The sequence below is a fragment of the Pyxicephalus adspersus genome, chromosome 6 (genome assembly GCF_032062135.1).
Source record: "Pyxicephalus adspersus chromosome 6, UCB_Pads_2.0, whole genome shotgun sequence".
Lineage (NCBI taxonomy): Eukaryota > Metazoa > Chordata > Amphibia > Anura > Pyxicephalidae > Pyxicephalus > Pyxicephalus adspersus.
The window spans coordinates 35079291-35102368 of NC_092863.1; the positions used below are offsets into that span (position 1 = coordinate 35079291).

The following is a 23078-nucleotide window of genomic DNA, read 5'->3' on the forward strand; positions in this document are numbered from 1 at the left end:
ACAGGCAATACGAGGGCAATAGAGGTTGAATGGAGATACTATCTCCATTCATACCTCTACTGCTCTGTGATTGGCTGAGAAATAGGAAATCCTGAAATAGGAAATCCTGAAATCAAGCATCATCAGGGTTTCCCTTTCCTCAGCCAATCAGGGAGCAGAGCAATCAGCAGAACTTTACTATGCTGACAGCTCTGCTCCCTTGATCGCTCCACGATCAGTGGAGCAGAGCTGTCAGCATAGTAAAGCTCTGCTGATTGCTCTGCTCCCTGAGGAAAGGGAAAGCCTGATGACAGCAAAGGCATCATCAGGATTTCCCTTTCCTCAGCAACTCAGGGAGCAGAGCAATCAGCGGAGCTTTACTATGCTGACAGCTCTGCTCCACTGATCGTGGAGCGATCAAGGGATGGCTGTACTAAAATGTACTAAAAAAACAAACAACAAATAAACTCTAGTCAAGACTTTCTGAAGTATTTAAGCAGACATACAACTGTATCATTATTAGAGTAGTTTCTCTTCCTTTCAAATGTTAATTATTTGTTATGAATCAGTAAGCTGATACATAAGAGAACCAAATATTATATTGTTCTCTGGTTCTCAAAACAAAGAGGAGAAAGTGTGTATGTGCTAAGGCGTCTCCTACTACCAATCCTATTTTAGTAATGACCCATTTAGAGATCATGGTTTTCTTTTCTCTTGTCTTACAAGGAATCCATGGCTGGTAACATCATATTCTTTTAACCCCCTAGCGGAAATGTCGAGTGTGACTCAGGGTGGAAAAAACTTGCAAAAAGCGGTAACCCCGAGTCACACTCGGGGTAATTTTGGAAGCCCCTCTTACCTCTGCCCCGCTCTCCTGCAGCGATTGGACGATCCTGCTGTGATGCCGGGGCGTCTGTCTGTTGGGGGTGTGGCAGGGTGGGAAATTTAAAAGCAGATTACAGAGTAATCTGCTTTTGAAAAGTGTCACTCGGGTCCCGGCCACGCCGCTGCTCGCAACCGCAGTTAGATGCAATGCACCATGCAGGATTTCTGCATGGTGCATCACATCTAACTGCAGAAGCGATCATCAATAGTAAATTCTGGGGGTGATTCCGGCGCCGATTTCCTGCTGGCATCACCCCCGGAATTTACAGTAGCTGCTCGCTTAACCCGGAAAATGTGACGCTCGCAGCCTCTGGGTGATGCAAGCAGCTTTGTTGGTGGTTTCAGTGGAGTGAGCGGGGAGGGGACATCCACATCACATCACCCGGCAAGATGTGACATCTTCTGGGTGATGTGGTGGAGCGATGAATTCTGGTATAAAAACACATTTTAATGCACCAAGCATCATTGCCCAGTGCCCTGATTTACATTTTGCCCACTATTAGCCCTGACCTTGATCTGACCTTTTGATGGCTTATAAATCACTTCCTGAATGTATCATTTCACCACTTTGTCTTTGACCTTGATTGTTCCTGACTGATTGCTGGAGACCATATGGCATCCATATGTCGCAACCGCTGTTTTGGAGGAATTTGAAAGCAGCGATAGCGATTTAGAGTCCCTTGTGGAATAGAGCGATAGTGATTCACCAAGAAATTTGTCATCAGACAGCGAAAGTGAAGAGGTCAGTGCTGTGCACACATGGTGCTCCATTGACCTTGATGTGGACCAGACAGCACCACCAAGATTTCCATTTACCGGCGCACCTTGGATGAAAATTGAGGCTAAATGCGACGACCCCCTGGCATACCTGAAGTTGTTTTTGACTGATGAAGTTATCGAAAAAATTGTTGCGGAGACAAACAGGTAAGCCACTCTGTGTTTGCTACCTTTTTGAAATTTTTTGCTAATTTTTTTTATGCAAACATGTATGCTGCTTTGTGTTTGCTAACTTTTTAAATTTTTTTATGCCAACATGTATGCTGCTTTGTGTTTGCTAACTTTTTAAAATCTTTGAAATTTTCCCACAGAGAGCCACCCTTAATAATGGCAAGTTTGCTCTCTTACCATTAAATGTTTTTATCTTTCCTGTTTTTGCTTCCTGTTTACAGCTTAAATTAAATAAAATCACATCATGGGCACTGATACCCAGTTTCTTTTCTATATACACATTTGTAATAAGCTCTACATTGTTAGAAAGAACTAGGTCCAGCAGAGTATCATTTCTAGTTGGGGCTTCTCAAAACTGTATCATAAAATTATCTACTAATATTTTTATACATTTCCTCCCTTTTGCCGTTCCTGTAGTACCATTATTCCAGTCAACGTCAGGGTAGTTGAAATCTCCCATGATTAAAACATTTCAAGTTTTAGTTGCTTTTTCTATCTGTGCTAGTTGATTGTCTATTTCTTCTCTAGCACTGAGGGGCCTATAGCAGACTCCAATAATTAATTGTGTAATATGCATCCCCACATTCAACTTCGTCCATAATGCCTCAACCTCATTGCTTGCTCCATCAACATATCTTTCACATTCACTTTCAGATCACTTCTCACATACAGACAGACACCACCACCTTTTTGTTTGACTCTGTCTTTACAAAAGAGAGTATAACCAGGAATATTGACAGTCATGTAAAGGACAAAGCCAGGATTCAACAATACCAACTAAGTCATAATGCTCTTCATTTATTAAGGCTTCCAACTTCCCTATTTTGTTTGCTAGACTTCTAGCATTGATGAACAGACTCTTTAAACCATTGCTGCATTTACCAGCACTGTTTGCCAAATCCTTTTGTTTTTCAGTACAATTAGTACTGTGCAATCCAATGTTTGTTTGTAACATGGGAAGCTCCATACATTTATCCGTAACCCTCCCCCCAACTATCTCCAATCCACCCTCCACTAGTGGCTGACCCCTGACCAACCTTTCTGCCACCTTATTTAACTGCCCCACCCCCTCTGTCCCAGTTTATTTATCCCTCCACCATTCCCCTAAATCTTTCCCCTAGCACAGCAGACCCCCTTCCATTTAGGTGTCGGGAGTCAGCCCAGTGCTCTAAAAACCCAAACCCTTCCCTTTCACACAGGGACTTAAGCCATGCCTAGCTGTCTAAGCTCTCTCTGCCTTTCCTGTGTTACCCATGCCACACGTAATATTCCAGAGAATATAACCTTGGAGGTCCTTTCCTTCAACTTGAAACCTAGTTTTTTTAACTGATTTTAAGGAACTTCCATCTTCCATCTCTCCTGTCATGACAACCAATTGTCTACGCCTTCCTGCATTTCCTTTCCCACCACTACTAGATAAGCTGCTCTCCCGGCTGTTAGGGGTAGGAGTAACATCTAGAGTTGCCCCAACTGGGTCTGCCACCTCATAACTTTGCAAATATGTTAGGGTGCTGAAACACAGGGCTGGCCTCCCTTTTCTGGGTGCCTCTACCACTCCCTCCATCTACACTAACCCAACTCCCTACATGTTCATCCTGATTAACCTCCCCACCCTCCACGTCAATGCTATTACCAACTTGCTCAGTGATCAGGAGACCCCTCTCAAGGTGATCCAGTGATTTTAGTGTTGCAATGCGCTTCTCCAGCTTTCCAATGCGGGGTACCAGAAGGGTAACTTGCTCACAAAAAATAAAATATGAAATAATATAACATTATACATTTTGCTTTTGCTATTTTCATCCTTGTCTATGAGTCCACGGAGGTTATCCATGACTCTATTTGCCCTGGTTGTGATTGTCACCAGAACGTAAAGTGATTGAAAAACAGATTTTTGCCACTATAACAGAGCAAAAACCAAGTGGGCATCATTTACTGAGGCTAAAATATTTGCTGGGAACTCTTTCCCTCTTACAACCCACTAAGAAAATATTTTGTCTTTTACTTTTATACTTTTTACTTTTTATATAAAAAAAAACAGAAAGGTAAATTAACATTTGTTACCATTAATAAATATATTATTGGTAATGAAGATTCTTGTAATTTGAAAATGTAATAGTTCTAGTAGCTGCTGCATTTAATATCTCTCAAACTACTCTTCATTCTGGTCTACTGCTAAAATGACCTAAAACAGGGGTCCCTAACCTTCAACGGTCTGACAGCTGGGCTACGAGGGCATGCAGACCAGCAGTGGTCCGCAGCTCTGGCTGGTGCACCCCCCCAGTGGGTCCTTCTCCTGTTTCCGCTGGGGGGTGCACCGGCCAGAGCCGCGAACTATGTCTCCCGTATGCATCGCAGGCTCAGGGCGGTTGGCTGGTTGTGTCTCTATACAGAATGGGAGAGTGGATGGGTTCTGGCTTCAGAATGTTACCCTGGGGGAAGTTTCTTCCATTGTAAGTGACACATGGCTCCCCACGGATGTACGGTCCAGACTCCGTAGATGTAGTGGTTCATGAGCTACAAAAGGTTGGGGACCATTGACCTTAAAGGTCTATAGTTACCGAAAGTTAAGTTAGTCTAACAAAAGTATTATTGGTAAATATTCTCTTTCCAATTTAATCATATGGAAACATGTCTGGACTTCCTTAACATTTTTTTGAAAGCATTCTTCATGTCCTTATTACGAAGACTGTACACAAAGGGGTTTAGTAATGGAGTTATGATACCATAGAACACAGTTGATACTTTGTTCCTACTTGTATTGGAACTAGATGGGTGAACATACACAGTGCACACTGAGGTATAAAAAAAGAAAACTACTATGAAGTGTGAAGAACAAGTAGATAATGCTTTCTTTCTTCCACTTGTGGAGGGAACCTTGATAACAGTATAAATAATGAAACTATAAGATATCATTGTAAGGAAAACAGAAGAAAGAATCCATACACTGGTGGATATGGACAAAATTGATGTAGCTGTGGACACATCTGAGCAGGACAGACGCAATAAAGGTGTTGATTCGCAGAGGAAATGCTCCACTATGTTTGGACCACAGAAACATGACATCGCTACCAAACATATAGCAGCCAATGCTACAATAATTCCCATAAACCAGGACATAGCTGCAAGTTTTTTACTCATTTCAGGATGCATTAACATGGTGTATCTCAGAGGGTTGCAAATGGCCAAATAACGATCGTAAGCCATCAAAGTCAGAAGAACATTTTCAATGGATCCTAAACAACTAAAACAATAAAGCTGGACAATACATGCAGTAAATGAAATGGACTTGTGTCCTGTTAAAAGCCCAAACATTAAATTTGGTAATGTGGAGGAGATGTAGCCAATTTCAAGAAGAGACAGATTAGTGATAAAAAAGTACATTGGGGAATGTAGTTGTGGGTCAATTCGCACAAGCATGATAATAGTAATGTTAGATGTTAGTGTTAATATGTATATAAAGAAAAAGAGCAGGAAGAGCAAGAATTGAGTTTCTGGGATCACTTGAAAGCCAAGTATAATGAATTCATTAGTTTTACTGCAGGTCATATTTTCTGTTGATTCCATTTACTATAGTAAATTTTGAAGATATTCAAAAATTTTGTGCTTTAGGCAGTTTTTAACATACATGCAGAAGTCAACTTAAGGATGACAGATCTGAAATACCTTCAGACTACATACTGTACATTTTTGTTTCCTTGTATACAATAAGATACAGTATATCCAAAAGGAAAAGCAAGTACTTTTAGGTATTTTTCTAAAGATAAAATATAGACAGACATAAAACACATAAATTAATTCAGCTCCGAATTCAATGATAAATAACTGCATTCATTTTCATAAAATGTGATGTCATTGTCTCTTTCAATGGAGGGAGGGACAGAACCTGTAATTGTAACAGAAGAATTCAGTTTGTGCTGGTCATTAGAACTGTGTAATTCTCAGGAATAAATGGTCAGATGACAGTAGAATTATCAAAGGTGGAAACCATTTTATTATTAGTATTAGAGTATTAGTATAGAGTATTTTCCTGCTAATGTATTCAGAGAAAGTGGGGTAACCATTGTTGGCTTGATAAGTATGTGTTGGAACAGCCATTTGTAACCTTATCCATATATGTATGCAACTGCTAGGACCAGGTATTCTAACAATAGCTGTGGCCCCATGATGCTGCATCTTCCCTTAATATTTATGCATGGTCAGTGTTTACTTTGCTTTTGTGCTTGGAGGTAGGGTGTTTTGAGCAATATTGGATATAAATTCATATTAATAAAATTATTAAATTTAAAGTTAAAATGTTAAAGTTTTTATAACGTTTTAGAGATTGGACTCAGATCTGACTTTTTTGACCAATAGTACCTTTTTGTATTTACTCTTTATTTACTTTTTTTTTACTTATTCTCTATTTACTTTTACTTACTTTTTTGTAATATTTATTTTTATTGGAGGATAGTACAACAGTAAAAAAAGCATACACAATTAAATCTAAAACAAAGAAACGAGAAAAAAAGTGCTGAAAACACATTACGTAAGGCATTTCAAAAGATTGCAGGAGTAAAGATGCATCACATTTGGAAACTCAACCTATACAAAAGTAGAAAATTATGGGGTTATATGAGAACTAGACAGGGGCCTGAGGTAATGGAATTAGGACCGGATTAAAATTAAAGCAGATTGTTTGAGCCTATGCACACTGGGGGATCCTTAAGGAGCAACCTATATGTATACCAAGAGGTTAGTTGAAAAGATTGATTCATTTTCTCCTTCATAAGAGTAAGAAGAGTACCTATGAAAGATTCCCAAACATCAAAAAAAGTTCCACTCTAGGTTCCTTGTCCATGGACGCCTCCATTCATTTGGATTTCCATTCTACTTGGAACACAAACATGAGCTTATCTAGAAACAAACTGAAAGAGGGAGGGCTGGTGGACAACCAAATATGGAGTATTGCTTTCTTTGCCACAAGGGAGACACTAGCTAATAGTTTTCTCCTTCACCTTGTTATGATGGAGCCTTGCAAATCAAGGGATTTCAACATGGCCCATGTTGGGGTTTAGGAACATAGTTTACTAAGAAATTAGGTGAATATTACATGACTGTGCCCCAAAAGTATTTTATTTTTGTGCAGGTCCACAGAGAATGAAATTAATCCGCTTGTTTTTACTTTACATTTTACACTTTACACTTTAGGAAAAAGTAATTTTGGTGATAATCGCCTCAGGGCTAGTGTTGGACAAGAATCTGGCGTGTGTACAGCACTCGTCCAATGTCGTTCATGGATCCTTCCTGGTGGATCCACGAACAACGAATGATCGTAATACAAGTTAAGAGGAGAGAGTGTAGCATGGTGCCGCTTTGTCTTTCTCCCCCTCTCCTCTGTATGTGCAGCGCTCGTTCATGCATCATTCAGTTTTCAGTCTCAATAGTTGTCCTTGGAAAGATTCTTTCAGGATCCTTTCCAATGACAAATATTGAGCGTGTGCTCGCAGCCTAAGTGACTGTTTTGTATTATGGCCTGGAAAAATTGGGATGTAAACAGCATCTGACAGCCTGAAGCTTACATTTTAATATTCTAGCTTCGGGTTTCAGAAAGAAGTGATCATCTCTTATCTCTAATAAAGAATGTAGCAATGAGTCTAAATGAGTGATGAGGGAGGAATTTTTAAATCAAGTTTCAATAGCAAACCATTTCTATTATTAATCAAATTGCTCCATTGCTGTAGGACAGCATAGTATTACATTTTTGTGGGACATAAATGATAAATATTTGTCTTTGCTTTGTCTCAAAGTACAACTAAAGTCTGTCATTTCTTTTGAACACTTTTCTTTCAGCCATTTAGATTATTTGGGGACAGTGAAAAATGAATCATGAGAGAAAAACTTTATTAAACAAACTACTGTTTTATTTTTAAATACATCAATACATATGATTGTGGCTGTTTCAAATCCATTATAGTACACAAAACGATTCTAGAAAAGAATATGTTTAATATACATACCACAATAAATTATAAAGCATGACATACATCATCATAGAAGTATTCAATTGCAATATGAGGTTATCCCAATAAAAAGTAAAGAGCAAAATTTGTCTGAAAAATGTTAGTCTGCTGTTAATGTTTCTCGGTACTTTGATGCTGAATTTTTAATGTAACAAATGGAGGGCCCAGTGTGTAACATCATACATTTTGCAAGCAACATATATAAGATATCTCTTTAAATAAAACTTAATTCAAAGGACCACTGAAGGCAAATAGTCTCTGGAGAAGAATACACTCAGGATGGTAACAATTCGGTTAATCAGGTTATGTAATTACTCCACTAGAATTTAAAAGTTCCCAGTGCTCTTTCTGTCATTAGGCTATGCTTATCTATTTGGGATTTTCTTCTCAAATGACAGGAAGAATTTCTGTCATTTATTTAAAGATACTGGTAGTTTAAGACACCCTATCCCTCTAGCCCCCTTACCAACCTGTTTCAAAAAAAGATAATAAATATACATGTAAATACATGTAAATAATCTAATATGATGATATGGTGATACATATAGGACACGCAGGACGTTTTATTTTCCATTGTTTACAGAAACTTCTGCCAAACACAAAATATATTTATTTATATACTTTTATATAACCAGTGAATAAATATTCTGCTATATTTTGTTCCCCAAAAAAACAGTTACTGTTTTGTTGGTGTAAAACTCTTTCTTACACATCACAGAGAACATGGAGGCAATCAATTACCTTTGCCCTTCTGTGATAGTCCTATTTTGCTGCTCTCCTATCAAAAAGGTCAGGAGGAGTGGTTAGAGATTAGAAAAGAGGATAAACTTTTGTTAGAATTCCAATCTGATCCCAGAAAGAGAAGAGAATCATCCCGTTGTTTATTTATTAGGGAGAAGGGTCTTCCTATAGAACCTCTGATGGTAAGGGTATAGCACTGCTAACAGGTACAAGATTCTGGCAGGAGCATCGTTAAGCATAGAACATAGCAGATATATGTAAAATGATAATAAAAAAACAAGTAAATTACCAGGAAGAAAATAGGAGAGCAGTCAGGAAGTAAACTAGGTCAACAACAGAGAAACTATGGGAAGTTACAGCATTTCACCCCCAGCCATCTTGGATTTTGCCGGATTGTCCTGGGTTTACAATGTAATTTTGATGTATTGTACAGCCGAGAGGAGGAACATTTGTGCAGTTTGTGGTCAGAATGATCTTTGGCTCAACAGATTTTACTTCCCAGAAGCAGAAGGAGGAGAATGAAGAAAACAACATCATGGGATGCATCATGGGATGCAGACTGAAAAATAATTGTTTTCCACTGCTATTTGGAGTCTGTCCACATCTAGGGACTGTTACTAAGAAGTCTGTCACTAAGGTCTGCTTTGGGAAGTCTGTCACTGAGAAGTACTGTATGAGTACAGGTTGACATTCAAAAACCTGGCAACCCCTGGACCTGAGTGTGCTGGATTTTCGAAAATTCCAGATTTTTGAAGGTTATATATGGTGTATACAACTAAATAAAGCAGTTTTACAGAACTTTAGTTCAACTAAACAGTGCCTCAGAATTTTAATCATTACTGTACCCTCGAAATGAAGCTAAATAGCAGAAGGGCTGTCAGGATGATCATCTTCATGATTGACAGTAACAGCATCCTCAGCAACAGGAACAGCTTTAATTTGTGGACCAAAAGCAAGACCTAACAGCCTATTCTTGAGTACAACTACATTAAAACATAAACAGTGCCTCCAGAAAACAGTGTAAATTTAAAAATGCACTCCGAACTCCATGCCAGAAAACTAAAGGACCCGGATTATTGAAGGCCGGATTTTTGAATGTCAACCTGTACCGGTAATTGAGCAGAAGGATTTTCAGTACATAGAAGAGGTCAGTAACAGGTAGTCACATACAAGCAAACACAGAAAAAGTTACAGGCACATGATCTGGCAAGTAGAGAACTGTGATCACCTAGCAATAAGTATTAGAGGCACAGATTAAATAATATAATATTATTATAATAATTGTATAAATAATATAATATATATATATAATAAATATATTATAATATTATTATAATAATACTGTGCATTTTTAATATTCATATGAAAAAATTCCAACGACAGTGTTAAATACAGCAAAATAATTCTACAACCCAAAATTCATGTGTGTTGTTTTCAACTATATCCAAATCAACAAAAATATAATTAAAATATTATTCACATTTGAAATAATGAAATATTACATTCATCACCTTACCAAAAGACTTAGTAGTTGGTGACGAATAAACCAAAATGTTATGGACATTTCTTAGCTAGAATGAAAAAAAAGTTTGGACTGACCAGATGAAATCAAAACAAGTCTATTCTTTAGAGCATAACTGGAAACATATTATAAACATTTTATATCAGATATATCTAAATCTCTTTTAAACTCTTTTTAACATTTTTATTAGAGCATTTTTCATGTCTTTGTTTCTAAGGCTATAAACAAAAGGGTTTAATAATGGAGTTAAGAATCCATAGATGACAACGATGATTTTGTTCTTGTTTGTGTTGGTAGCAGAAGGGTTTACATACATGAGACAAACTGTTGTATAGAAAAAGACTACAACAGTTAGGTGAGATACACAAGTTGAGAATGCTTTTCTTCTGCCAGTGCTGGTAGGTATTTTGATAACTGCATGTATAATAAAACTATAAGATATCATGTTTAGAAAAACAGAGCCAAGAGTCAATATAGATGCAGATAAGGAAAGGAGTAATTTAGCTGTAGACACATCTGTGCAGGAAAGTTGCAATAAAGGTGTAGCTTCACACAGGAAATGATCTACTATATTTGAATCACAAAAAGCATGACTTTGCTAAAGACAAAATAGGAAAAGTAAGTGCCAAATCCAACAAACCAAGAGACAAATGCCAGTTGAATACACAGTTTGGGATCCATTACCATGGTATACTTCAGAGGGTTACAGATCGCTAGATAACGGTCATAAGCCATAACTGTCAGAAGAACATTTTCTGTAGCTCCTAAACAACTGAAAAAATAACATTGGGTCATACAACCAGTAAAAGAAATAAACTTAATTCCTGTTATAAGGCCAACCATTAGATTTGGCACAGTGGATGAAATATAGCTAATTTCCAAAAAAGATAGATTACTGATAAAGAAGTACATAGGTGAATGCAGCTGACGATCAGTCCTCACCAAAATGATAAAATACAATGTTAGATAAGATTGTTAAAATATAAAGAAATAAAAATAGTATGAAAAGTAAAAGTTCAGCTTTAGGCACCATTTGAAATCCCAGTATAATGAATTCTCTAACTCTGCTGCAGTTTAGCTCCTCAGTTGCTTCCATAATCTGTAAAATAAAAGATGGATAGCAATTTTTAAACGATTTTAATACTACTGGTCCTGGAGTGCAATTGGCTAATATAATAAATATATAAGTTTAGCTTAAGGTCAAGTATGAATTTGGTGATTTATGAGAGTTGGGGATTTATGGAATCATGACCCAAGAAAAAGATATGTAATTGATGCATGTAGTTTTCTATAAATCAAAGTTAAGTTATCATAATCATTAAATGTTTTTAAAGCTACCTGAAAGTTTTTTTCTTTAATTGCATAGTCGCTGAACATGGCATTTTCAGTAAAATAGCTGATGAAGGGAAATGGAGTTTTAGGGAGACATATGGTAAAGAGCCCCAATGGAAAACAATGTCATTGAAATTAGAGTCCCGTTGGGAAAATACATTTGTGAAGCCATTGCCTAATTTTTTCAGTTAGTATAGAATTGTCACTAAAGTTGCTGTGAGAGTCAGGGAGACCTGTGGGATCATAACCTAAGTGGGAAAAAGGCAAAAAGCCATGAGGTTTTTGAAAATTATAGGCAAGAAAACACCTTTTTTTGAGCAAGCAGAGGGTATTTTAGGTAAATTAGTTTATTTTTTAGTTCAAGATGTGTAAAAATTATAGCACAAGCATTTATTTATAGCTAATAATTATCATTTTGCAACTTTTTTTCATAAAAACAATAAAGGGTCTAATAAATACAAAAATCTTTGTACTTGTGGCTTGTCCTAATGTAACAACTAAACTTGAAAAAAAGATTTGAAAAAAAGGTTCTTTATTACAGAAAAGAGAAACAAAATAAACTTACCTGCCTGTTCACAATTTTGTTAATTGCACTTACCTCTCTGTGCTCTGTTGAAAACTGTGCACAGCTTTAACATAATCCCTAAACATGGTACTTGAAGGATTAGTGTATTAGTATATAGTGTAAAGCCATTTTTTCAGTTGTGAATGAAAGGAATACATTTTACAAAAAATGTTCTCACATGTCCCAGTTAGAACCCTCCCAGTAAATTTGGTGACTATATCCTAGGGACTTAGCAATTAACTGAAAAATTTTAGATGCATTTTTTTCGAAAATGCAGCAGAAATAATTTCCTCAATTCTCATCACTAATTTTCAGCATCACATATTATAACATCACTGATATTTGGGACAACATATTTCATATACCAAAGATAAGCAAAACTGATTTGTACACAACTGGATAAACTTGAAAGGTTCGAATTTTGCTTTAATTCAGCTTTACTGGTACCTATATTTGTTAATAGACAATATTAGTAAAATCCACTCAATTTTTTGTTTCAATATTTTAAATAAAATCACACGTATCTAATAAAATATATTTTCAAATAATAAGGTAGATCTTTTTAAATTTCTATATTTTTTATTTCCTTAATTATGACTGAGTAAGGGACGTTTGTTTCACATAGTGAATATGGAGTCTTAAAACACAACAGCAAAGCTCAGTTTCTAGAACTCTACAGTCTATACAGATTTTTGTATTCTTAATGCGTACCCGGAATAAATATCTTTTTTTAAATATTTTTTTTCAACTTTCTCTCTGATGATTGGCTACATACTTTGTTCTATTTCTCCAATATTCCTACTTCTGTCTTTTGACTGGCTGGCAGCCTACAAACATGAATAGGAATATTTGAGGGTTAGGATTTCACAAAAGGCAAGACAAAAAGTATTTAAATGTTTTGCTCTAAAACCTTAGCTACATACTTTTATTTTGTTTCCTTGAAGTTCCTCTCCTTAGATTTTTACACTCCCTACAGAATGGCAGCAAGTCTATATGCAAGAAATCAAACTTTTTGAAAAGGAATTTCTTATAGACAAAGTAAAGCTATTTATATCTTGTTCTTTGAAACATGATTAGCTATATACCTTGTTTTTGGGAAGTGCCATTTCTGAGATAATTCCGCTTACTGTCCCTAAACTAGCAGCAAGTCTATGAGCAGAAAAATGGAGTATCTGAGCTAAATGAATATATAGAGAATGAAGTAAAGCTATGTAGCTGAATATACTTCACAAATCAGAACATACAAATTAGTAAAAGAGCATGTATTTTCACACGCAAACAAAAAACAAACAAAATCAGTATTGGTTAGCCGCCTTATATAAAATCACATACATACTTTCATTACTATTAAGCTAAATACATTTCATTGCTCCATCTCCAATATATGGACTGCTAAACAAACCTTACCTTTCAAAAAGTATTTTATTATGCAAACTGAAAAAAGTATCTTGTTTATGTTTTTTTTTTTCCTATAGTGTGAGAATAATTTTAAACATTTGTGCAAATCAGGACTGCTAAATTACAGACTGGTGAAAATGCCCTGGTTCTAGTATTTGTCAATTTGTCCATGAACATTTTATAAAATATTTATTGCTCATTTTGGCATTTAGTTTCAAAACAAAAGACAATAACAAAGAATTGTCCTCATTTTAGTGGTCTGTTGTTTCTGTAAACTCCATGGGTAAATATGATGATGTTTTAAATACAGAAAGTCTTGTCTATTTAACCATAGATGGGAAAATGTTGTGTACCAGCTGTTTTTATTTGTTTATGTATCCTTTGAAAGTACTGTGTACACACAACATACTCTTCATTAAAAAGCTCTTCTGCATTCCTTGATCAGTATATTTGTGCCTTATGTTGTTTTTGTTTATGTGTTCATATGCTACACAAATCCTTTACTACATTTGCTGAGTGCTAGTTTTGGTCCAATAGCTCACTATTCGATTCGGCAGCTTTTCGCTCGAATATAGCAAAAAAATTTGGGTGGTCGAATGTCAAAGTCGAACACCATTAAAGTCAATGGGAGGAAAAATTCGGGTTTTTTTCAGCACTGTGTAGAGCTTCTAGAGCCTCCAAACAGATGTAAAAAGATACATTATAAAAGGATACATAAAAAGATACATTATAAAAAGATACATAACACTATTACATACCTGTGGACTTCACACGAAGATTAAAGAGCACCTGTCAAATCAATTTTAGGCTAAAGCTAGGTACACACTTCCAATAATTATTGTTAGAAAATGAACTATTACGACAGATCAACGATTATGCATGATTATAATTGAACCATCCTATTGTGCACAATTCTGTACATGCTGTAACAATATGATCGTTCATATATAATCCACCAACAGTGTCCACACGCTAGATACATTCGTTGGAACGATGCAGGGAGGGACATGTAAAGGAGAAAGTGTACCGCAGAAACATGCACAATCACTGAACGACACGATACTGTACACACGATAGATAGTGAAAGATCGTCGGCCAATCAGATCCACCGTGGCGGTCGTTCATTTCCAACGACACTCCTCGTTCGTCGGCGTCCTTGGTCACTTTTTTTTGGCCAATCGGTCTTTCGTCAGTCGTTTCTTACGATAATTGTTGGACGTGTGTATGCAGCTTTAGTCTACACGGACTGTTTCCCCAGCGTTTAACCTGAGGCTTTTTAAAGCCCATGTTTGAAGTCCCCATGCATTCCCATGGGCTAATCTACACCAGGACGTTTCCTTCAGGCACGTTTTTGAGCGTTATCTTAAACGTTGCTTGCAACATTTAAAAACTTAAAACGCTGGATAAACGTGGGAAAACGCTTCTATTGAACTTAATGGAGGCTTTTTCAAGCGTTTTTTAAGCTTTTATGAAAGCTTCCACTGAAAACAATGGGGGCTTTTATAAACATTTTTAGCAGGACTTTGGAATCTGGAAGCCCCCTTTAATAAGGAGACTCCCAGATCTCCACCGCCCCACACTGGGGAATGAGTACAGGGGTACATAAATCCCCTTACTCATTCCCTGAAAGGGTTAAAATATAAGTAAAAAAATAGGACAAGGCTTTAATGTTAAATTATTTTATTAATGTGTGTGTGTTTGTGTAATTAAACTTTTTTTTTTTACAGGTTATCCCAATGACAGGAGGATTTCCAGGGTTGCAATGAACAGAGCCCTGGAAATCCTCCTGATAGTGAGGGATTGCAGGGCACTAGGGGTTAAATGAGGACAAGCCTCTCCATTCACCCCTAGTGCTCTGGCTGAGGTTTTACATTTCTCAGCCATTCAGCACTAGAGATGAATGGGGAGACTTGTGCCCATTCATCCCTAGTGCTCTGTGATTGGCTGAGAAATAGGAAATCCTGATGACAGCTCAAGCATCATCAGGATTTCCCTTTCCTCCACCAATCAGGGAGCAGAGCAATCAGCAGAGCTTTACTATGCTGAGCTGTCATCAGGGTTTCCTATTTCTCAGCCAATCACAGAGCAGTAGAGGTAATGAATGGAGATAGTAGCTCCATTCAACCTCTATTGCCCTCGTATTGCCTGCGGTTACAGGTAATTGAAGGCACCTGCTTTCAATTAGCTGTGACCGCAAAGCTCCCTCGGTCCATGAATCCCACAATGACATTATGATTCATAATGTCATTGTCGAATAACCTGTAAAAAATAAAAAAAAAGAACAAGTTAAAATAAAACACATACAAATAAATTCATTTAAGAAAAATTTTTATTTTTAAAAATTTTTTTTTTTCCCCTGAATTTTTGCTGTCAAATCCCGAATTTTTGCTGTGTTTTTCGGGTTGGGTCTATCCGAATTCAAACAGCCATATTCGGGTCGAATATAGGGACAACCCCAATTCGAACATCAACACTACTGAGTGCCTGAGTCTCTGAAATCCAGTATCATCATATTTTATTTCTATTTCCCTGGGTTTTTCACCACATATGTTATAAAGTGAGGAGCTTAATATTACCAGCCGGAACCTTTTGTCTTAACAGCCTAACTTTATTGTGAATACAACGGGGTTTGGAAGGGAATCTCTTGGCACTGCAGAAGGGATTCTCTTGAAATGTTTATACTAAACGTTTGAAAAGTGCTTTTACTCAGCCTGGTTACATTGCTTTTATGACAGGATTACCTGATTGAATTTTGAATTTTTACACCTGCTTTCCTAAACCTGTGTATCTACTTATTGAAACTACACCTTATTGGGACTTTTTCCCGAATTTAGTATATTGTGAGTCTAAAGTTTTCACCAGCCTCCTCTGCTGCATTTACTGAGTATACAAGACTTTAGGGATATTAACATGTGTAACTAATCTCACAAGATGTGAGGCTCCTTCACTGCTGGGCCTTACATGTGGATATATAACAAGATATTGACTCGGGGAAACAAGCTTGCTTAACCTCCACTCTCTATATCTTCAAGCACAATCTTATATATTGGTTTCTCTCCCTTCTGTAACATGGGCAAGGGTAAGCCAAATAGCCAATCCTCCCAAAAACGGTAAATAGGAACTTTTTTTGCCCGTTCCAAAACCCTTAGTTCTAGTGGAGGGGGTCCCAACACTAGACTCAACACTACTCAGACTTCCATGCCTGGCTTGGAACCCCCTGACTTTACACAAGATGATTCTTCTTCTAACTTTGCTTCCCTATTGGGTGAAGATAAGGACTCTTCAAGCCCTACAAGCCCTCCGCAAACATCCATGCACCCCTCTGAGGTGTGGGACAGAGATGCCTACCTGAAGTGGAGAATCTCCATTGAGATTTTCCCCCCATTGATTTTAAATCGGTTCACAGAAGTTTCGCAAACCCATCAGAAATTCGTGGAAATTTTCGCAAGACTGTCAGAGGCGCTCTCGCTTACCCCTAGTTAAGTGTTTATATGTGTATTAAACAGAACTGCCCAATATAATTAAATTAGTTCAAAGACACTTGTTCAGAGTTTGATTTGACTAAAACTAATGAATGTTAACAACACAAGAGTTGTGCCACTTTTTTGTACGTTTTTTGCACTACTTTAGGATAACTGCAACTTCCGTCTCTGCTTTGAAAAACTGCATTTTTATGCATGAAAATCCATATGTTTTTCTGAATGTCAAGTAGAAATTCTAATTTTATATGAGTCTGGTTCACATCTATCTACTAGAGTTTAGATTTAAAGGAAAAATACTGTACGTGGCCCAGTTACAACTACACATTTGCTGCATTTCTCATAAAATAGTATGCATCCATCCTTAGAGCTGAAACATAACTCTGCAATTAGGTGCATTAATGCAAATTCTATTGGTTAGTATGTTGCTGTGACATTCATTTTCAATGGCAATCCAATGCACTGTGGCAATGTAGCTCCGAAGCACAATTGTTGCAGCACAGGTCAGGTGTACACTTCAAAGAGAAACAATTTATTTTTTGATATACTTAAACAGCAAACATTTGATTTTTTATTTAAACAGCGCTTATAAGGTTATATGTTTATATAAAAACACAAGGAAAAATTGGTATTAAAAGTAAAACATAATAAAAAAGTATGAATAACATTTTAAATTAAACCACAATAAAAAAAATAAAGTAGCCTATCACACTGCAATTAATACACAAGGAGCACCATATAGCACAAGAAGCACTGTAGAATATGAACATATAAATATGCATAGAACTGTCTCTCTCTCTACTGTAACAATTGGTTCCCCAATACATACTATAATGTGACGAATTGCCATTGAGGACTGTTTTTATAACACATTGGTGGGCACATACCAAAGCCTGCTCTTTTAGGCACTGTAATTCTGTTGACCAAAATTTAAAGGTCAGACATGAATGAAAAAGTTCCCTGGGTGCACTTCTGCCATAATAGAAAATTGGGTATAGGCAAAATTACCTGAACTATGTTATCACATTATGGATTGTAAGTTTTATTAACTTGCTAACATATCAAAACTACATATGCGTCACACTTATTAGGTATCACCATGTTATAATATTGTGGAAGTTAGTTTAGGTCCATCTTTCATGATTTACTCTAAATTGATGTTCTGATAAAGTTTTAAAGTGTTCCCTATGGACATATATGAAAATCATAATTTTATGCTGAGTGTGGAAAATGAAATAATAAATGTCAGTAATAGGTGACTGGAAAAAGCAATACTTATAAAGGGAAAATTAACCTCTTTGCCCCTTTTGCCAATAGGCACAAGATTGTTAGTGCTGTACTGTCCCTAACAACAACTACCAATTGGGATGTTTCTAATTTTTATTTTTTCTGTGGGCTCCTAGGTTTTCCTGTGAAAGTCAAAGAACAGAACCCTGTTGAAATGCAATATAGTAATTTAGTAGCAACTGGGTCAGTCTACCTCCTATTTTGCTTTCTAACATTTATAAGCATCAAATGTTATTTGATTCTATTGTGAGCTTTGCAATACCTTTAGCTAGAGGGGAATGATGGCTTGTCTTGAACTTTTTTTTCTGTATTTTACTAGACATCAGTAAGCTGAAATCTATTTTGCTGATATTTCCTAATGTTCAGTTTCACATCAATATGACCATTACACTTTATCCTACCAAACCATTTACTACATTTTTGAAATAATCAAGTTCACCATTATAACCCCAAAAAAATCACAAAGTATACATATTTTAGTTTACCCAGTGGGGACACAGCATTTTTCTTAACTCAAAGCTTATGTTGAAGTCAACTGTATGTGAACCAAAGAAGAACTAAATAATATCTACCAGTTAAATGTAGGCAGAATTTATTTTTTTTCCTTTGTTTCAAAAAACATTTTGCCTATTAGGACTGCAAAGCTGCAAATAAATACTTTATGAAATTCACAATTGACTCAAAATCTTTTGCCTAAAAATGGTTGATGCATTACATTTATTTTTAAAAAGCTCATGAAAGATTGCAATTCAGGGTTTCCCTCTATGAATTATCTGTCTAGAAATTGCATTCTTAACATCATGATTATTTAACGTATATATAATTGGATTCAACATTGGTGTCACCACACTATACAGGACAGAAATCACTCTGTCTTTACCCAAGGAGTATGTAGAAATTGGTCTCACATAGTTGGAAATAGCACTTCCATAGTACAGGATGACTACCGTAAGATGGGATGCACAAGTTGAAAATGCTTTCTGTCTTCCTTCATTAGACTTAATCTTCATTATGGTCACAATGATATATATATATGAGATGATAATGCTCAGGAATGGTGTCCAACCAATAAAAACACCAATAGAAAGTAACAAGGCCTCGTTTATTATTGTATTATCGCATGAAAGAGAAAGAAGTGGGGGGATGTCACAAAAATAATATTTGATCTTTTTAATTCCACAAAAGTGAAGGCGGAAAGTGGAAACAGTATGAATTATAGAGTTCACAAGGCCACACAGCCAAGATGCAGAAGCAAACTTGGCACAATCTTTGAAGTTCATTATAACCATGTATCTAAGAGGGTTACAGATGGCTAAAAATCTGTCATAAGACATAATCCCAAGAAGAACACACTCAGTGCCTACAAATGCCAAAAATAAATATAGCTGAGTCACACAGCCAATAAATGTGATTGCTTTTTCCTTTACTATAAGAATCTGTAACATTTTAGGCATGGTGGTTGATGTATAGCAGATGTCCAGGAAGGCTAAATTGCCCAAAAAAAAGTACATTGGCCTGTGAAGGCTTTGATCCATCTGTAAAACTAGAATTATGGCCATGTTGCCTGTTAATGTTAGAACATAGATGAGAAGGAGAACACAAAACAGAAATACTTTTAGGTCTGGCAGGTCTGATAAACCCATTATAAGGAAATCTGTCGATATTGTCAAATTTTCACCCATTCTGTTTTGGAATCTAGCCTCTGAAATAAATCAACCAGAAATATTTATACAAAGTAACATTTTTATTTCTTTTTCTGTTCTGAGACTTTTTCCCAACTTTCCGCACCAAGCCGAAATGGGGTAGAAAATTACTATAGGAAGTTATACATGCTCCCCACTGGGAAAGTCCAGCTGTGTTAGTCTGAGGGTAGAATGCTGTGCACCGCTGTATGTTAATAGAACCATTAGCAACTGCAGTATTCTCCCTCCTTGATAATTAGGGATATGTTTTGCACCAATCAGAAGAGAGAGTAGTTTTAGCGGGAGCAGTATTCCTAAATTTGCATTATATATTTACTACCGGGCTGTCAGAAATAGAAGTAGTGGTATCTGTTTCAGATTGCATTATTATGTAGGCTCAGTCTGCATATGTAAACACAGGAACACAAAATTAAATAGTTTGCAGCTCACCTGTACCTAAATTTGGTGACTGTAGTAGTTAACTTTTTTAGGCTTTTTTCCCTTTTGACCTAGTAATCTAGTTAGTTACACACTTCCTGTCTTGAGGTTGAACCCATTTTTTTGCTTTTACTATAATTATTATTATTATTATTAATAATAATAAACAGGATTTATATAGTGCCAACATATCAAGCAGCGCTGTACATTAAATAGAGAGATGACTGAAGAAGTAGCCCACCCAGGGGAATACCATACCTTTGCTGTGTTCCTCTGTGTGACCTATATCAGAATATAAGAAAGGACATGGTCTGAGAGAGTGCACTGATTTCTCTGACAAGAACAAAAAGACTGTGAGACCTAAATCTCTACTCCTGTTTGCAAAACCTTCCAGAACTAAAGCTACCATGACTATCCTGCAAGGAGATCCCTTAATGTGCCCTAGCTGGTTTTCTGAAGGTAGTGGTGGCACATTTAGGCATAAAACGAGAACCCACAGGTCCTCTGCTCAGATGAAAATGGCCAGGTGTTGTAAAAAAAAACTAAAAGTCAAGGAGATACCTCATTGCACTTTCCACTACAAAATGTAGGATGATCTCTTTGTCTTCGTAGTTCATATTTCCTCCAGGAACCTGATTGTAGTTTGTTCTGTAAATAAACATTTTTGCGGGACTTCTCATTGATGAATAAACTTCCACTATCCACAGAGCAGAAAAAACATACAACCAGAGGTTTTCCTAGTGGTTCTGGGTTTAGTCTCCACAACCTCTATAATTCTGAATAAATCCCTTCCAGATCCAAAAGGCAGGTCCAGAAACTGATTAGTAAGCCGAACTTTCTTCTTCTCTACCCTGAGGTAATAAATTACATCTGGCACACTGGTGGTGATGTCTTTTTTCTCTCCTTTATAAGCCTTAGATACTTGCTATACAAAGGACATTCATGATGTAATAAAAAAATGGAAAAACACAATTTCAATTCTTAAATAACTAGTATTAGCATTAGTTATCCCTAAAGTCCTTCTCTAAACATTATCTCTTATGTTGCCTACTTGCTTTCTACTTTTACATTAGGCACTTTTCCCTTCATTAATCGCCCTTGATTACCATCATACATCCCATCTCTACACATAAGGAAATGTACCTGCATAAATTTTAACATTGGCTATTATATAACAGTTAGCCTCTTTTTTGCCATAGTCTCCAATGTACCCTTTAATTTTTAAAATGACCAAAAACAATTCTCCAGTTGGTATGTTCCTAAAACTCAAAGGGGAAAATGGCCAAAGGTACAGTGCTTCCCCAGAGCGGGGATTGTCTGAAATCTAATCTACATAGTGGCTTTGATATCTTCACATAGAGAGCAGAATGACACATTTCCTTACTGTACTCTAGTCCCATCCAAGTTAAACTCCAGCTGTCAAAACACTATTTCCAGAGTGAAGCAAAGTTTTCTTCTATAGGTTGTTGTGGCTGTTTCTTTGGACTCCCTGTCAGAGGATGGCTAAGTACTGCCTAATGCCACTCTAACACATATATGTCTTACCTGCCAAACAATGTGTACATATTAGCTTATTATTAGATGCATGTGTTGAATGTGAGAATTGATGGTGCACAAGGGGAAATAAATGTAACTCTGTAATGAGATATATTAAGGAATTGTCATTACAAGCCTCCTTCTGTAAATGCTGGATGCCTCTCTCTGTCAGATTTTAATATACCTTTCAAAACAAGCATGCTCTAAAAAAGTGTCCAAACTGCCTATCTTTCTACCTGTTCTGTGTCAGCAAATCAGGAGACAATAAAATCAAAGCATCAGATCAACAGTCAAAGAATTAGTATCTTCAAAAGATTTTTTTTTTTGTTCATGGTAATTTTCAAAATTTCAAGAGCTTTTATGATATTATAGTTGTAAATATTAAAAATAAAATTCAATAAAAAAAATGTAGAAATCTTTTTCATATGAATAAAATGTGAGTTTGTGTATGACAATCAACTGCTCTACATTAAAACAGCAAGAGAACTGTCATGCTCTTGTTGTCGGAGATGCTGTGAGATGCTTGCACAGCTTGGCTGTGTTATAATATTTAGTAGATGGCGATATTAACATAAATTAATCCCAAAGAGTTTAATGGTGAGATTGTTATTTTTAAAATAATTTTCATCAGAGATTTATCCACTGTATAATTTATTTTAGGCTTAAGTTAACCAGTGGAGTATGAATTATTATTACTTAGGTAAACATTTTTAATAGGCGTGTCCAATACTTTTTATTATGTTTATTCAACAGACACATAGTCCATAAACATAAACAAGCAGTGATAAACAAGGCAATACAGAATCATCCCAACAGAAAATAACAGAAACTTTTAGTAGTATATTATAAATAAATTGTTTATAAATGTAAGGGTAAGCAATAAAATGTATTTATACATAAGTTATATATCGAAGATAACAGTAGTAATAAAGATTTGCCAATGTCCATATGAAATGTGAGTCGGTTGGGGTTTATCTATTTTTATTAGATAGCACTATTAGAGTAATGATAGTGGAAGAGAAGGCTAGAGAAAAGAAAGTGGAAGTAAGAGAGATAGTAAGGGATGGTGAGGAGAGAGAAAGTAAAGAGGTAAGGAGACAAGGGCACAAAGGGTGAGGGATTGTGGGACCTCAAGGCTAGGTGTGTGAGGAGATCCAAGGCTCAGTAGCACAAGAAAAGTGCCATCTTCCCAGGGAGTTGCATACTCCAAGTCAATTGAGTCTCAGCCATCCCATGCCAGCACTTTTAGGTACTCATCTGAGGGCAAGAACTCAAACCAACTTTGAT

The 23078-nt window shown here is 36.4% G+C and overlaps 1 protein-coding gene and 1 pseudogene across 1 annotated transcript; both read right to left on the bottom strand.

Annotated features, from left to right (window-relative positions):
- Positions 1 to 10237: 10237 nt before the first annotated feature.
- LOC140332689 (olfactory receptor 6B9-like) lies at positions 10238 to 12057 on the bottom strand (annotated as a pseudogene).
- A 6827-nt stretch (positions 12058 to 18884) lies between these two features.
- Positions 18885 to 19817, bottom strand: LOC140332690 (olfactory receptor 5V1-like). Its single transcript, XM_072413883.1, has one exon. It carries the CDS (start codon positions 19815 to 19817, stop codon positions 18885 to 18887), a length of 933 nt encoding a protein of 310 aa, XP_072269984.1.
- Positions 19818 to 23078: the final 3261 nt, after the last annotated feature.

Excerpts from the sequence above, each read along its gene's own strand:
- LOC140332690 (XM_072413883.1), bottom strand. The coding sequence starts at position 19,817 with ATGGGTGAAAATTTGACAATATCGACAGATTTCCTTATAATGGGTTTA.